Source organism: Bison bison, unplaced genomic scaffold, assembly GCF_000754665.1.
Source record: "Bison bison bison isolate TAMUID 2011002044 unplaced genomic scaffold, Bison_UMD1.0 scf7180017864146, whole genome shotgun sequence".
Taxonomy (NCBI): Eukaryota; Metazoa; Chordata; class Mammalia; order Artiodactyla; family Bovidae; genus Bison; species Bison bison.
The window spans coordinates 11,906,792-11,908,316 of NW_011494718.1; the positions used below are offsets into that span (position 1 = coordinate 11,906,792).

At 60.5% G+C, this 1,525-nt stretch overlaps 1 protein-coding gene across 1 annotated transcript in view; it reads left to right on the plus strand.

Moving 5' to 3' along the window:
• The first annotated feature begins 306 nt into the window (after positions 1-306).
• The window catches only part of C2CD4A (C2 calcium-dependent domain containing 4A), a 1,878-nt gene continuing 659 nt past the window's right edge, over positions 307-1,525 (plus strand). The window contains exons 1-2 of the mRNA XM_010840802.1: positions 307-396; positions 835-1,521. Of these exons, the coding sequence (XP_010839104.1) occupies positions 380-396; positions 835-1,521 (704 nt within the window). The 5' untranslated portion in view covers positions 307-379. The remainder of the gene's footprint in view (positions 397-834; positions 1,522-1,525) is intronic.

Genomic DNA, 1,525 nt, shown 5'->3' on the forward strand with positions numbered 1-1,525 from the left:
CTTCACGGTGGGTATAGAGAGCTTCTGTGATTCAATTCAGTATGCCGATTGATCCTCACAATGACTTTGCCATATAGTAAAGGCTGAGCCCTCTTTTGCACATAAGTAAACAAAAGCACCCCCCATTTAGAAGTGAATGTCTAGAATTTGCACTGCGGATCCAGCCACGTGGCAGAGCCAAAGTTGGAAGGCTTGGCGTCAGGTTACCTAGCAGTGCCAATTCGGCCCGCCCATTGGCGGGCTTCCCAGGCCTCAGGTATAAAGGTTCAGGACGACTGCCTTTAAACTTTACTGAACCCTGCAGCAGGAACTTTGATCTCCCCAGAGGCCGTGCACTTCTACAGTTTGGTGCCCCAGGCACAACGATGCGGAGACCTATATGACGCTGGACCCCAGGTATATTAGGAGAGGCCATAGCCTTGCTTAACTCTCCCAGGGACTTGTCTGAGGCTCTTTGAGCTTAAAAGCGGGGAACAAGCCAAATATCCTAGAAAGGATAATAAATATTTTAAATCTCTCTGAGGATTAGAATGCAATAATCCAAGGATTCAGGAAACCATTACACAAGCATAGTGCCTCTTGGCACCAAGGACAACGCGAGGCAAACATGTTGAAAAGCTCTGCCTTAGAACAGCGAGGGCAGGTCTAGATTAAGGCACAAACCCAAAGACATCAGAGAAACACTGAAACATCTGCAATAGCAGCGTGAGGGGCAGTTTGCCTGGTTCCAAGGGAGGCAGGAGGAGGCACCCCGTAAGTAGAAGAGACCGGAGACCGGAGCTCCTGTGCCCTGCAGAGCTCACTCTGAGATCCGTGTGTGCTTGTGCGTTGCAGGATGACCAGCTCCAGCAGAGCTTCCTCAGGAACCGGCACCTGCTGCCTAATGTGGTGCCTGGAGCGGCTCCTCTTGGGACCCGAGCGCCTCCTGCGGGGCAGAAACCGGCTTTACCAGGATGGAGCCCGCCGAGCCACGGCCCTCACGCCCGCCGGGTGCCCAAACGTGCTCACCCCGGACCGCATCCCCGAGTTCTGCATCCCCCCGCGACTCGTGCCCTGCCCGACTCTGACTGCAGTCCGAGACTCCTGGGACGAACAAGCAGGGACTGACGACGGCGCTGGCCACACGGACTGGGACCCGCGCTCGCAGGCCGCACTCTCGCTGCAGCACCTGCCCCGGGCGCGCACTGCCTACGGCTTCTGCGCGCTGCTCGAAAGCCCGCACACCCGCCGCAGGGAGTCGCTCTTCCTCGGGGGCACGGGCGCCGCCGCGCTCCCGCCCGAGCCCGGTCCCCGGGCCCACAGCTACGGGGGCGGCGGCGGAAACGACTCCCTCCCGCCCCGGGCGAGAGCGCCCATTGCGTCCCCCAAGGCCCGCAGTGGCTCCCTCCTGGACGCGCTCGGCCCCGGGCCCCGCTGCCGCCGCTTCCTGCGCGCTTCCGAGGAGCTGCTGCGCCGCGTGCTGCGGGCCCAGAGGAACCGAGACCTGGCCCGCGCCTGCTCTGTTTCCAGGGGGGACGGAGACGAC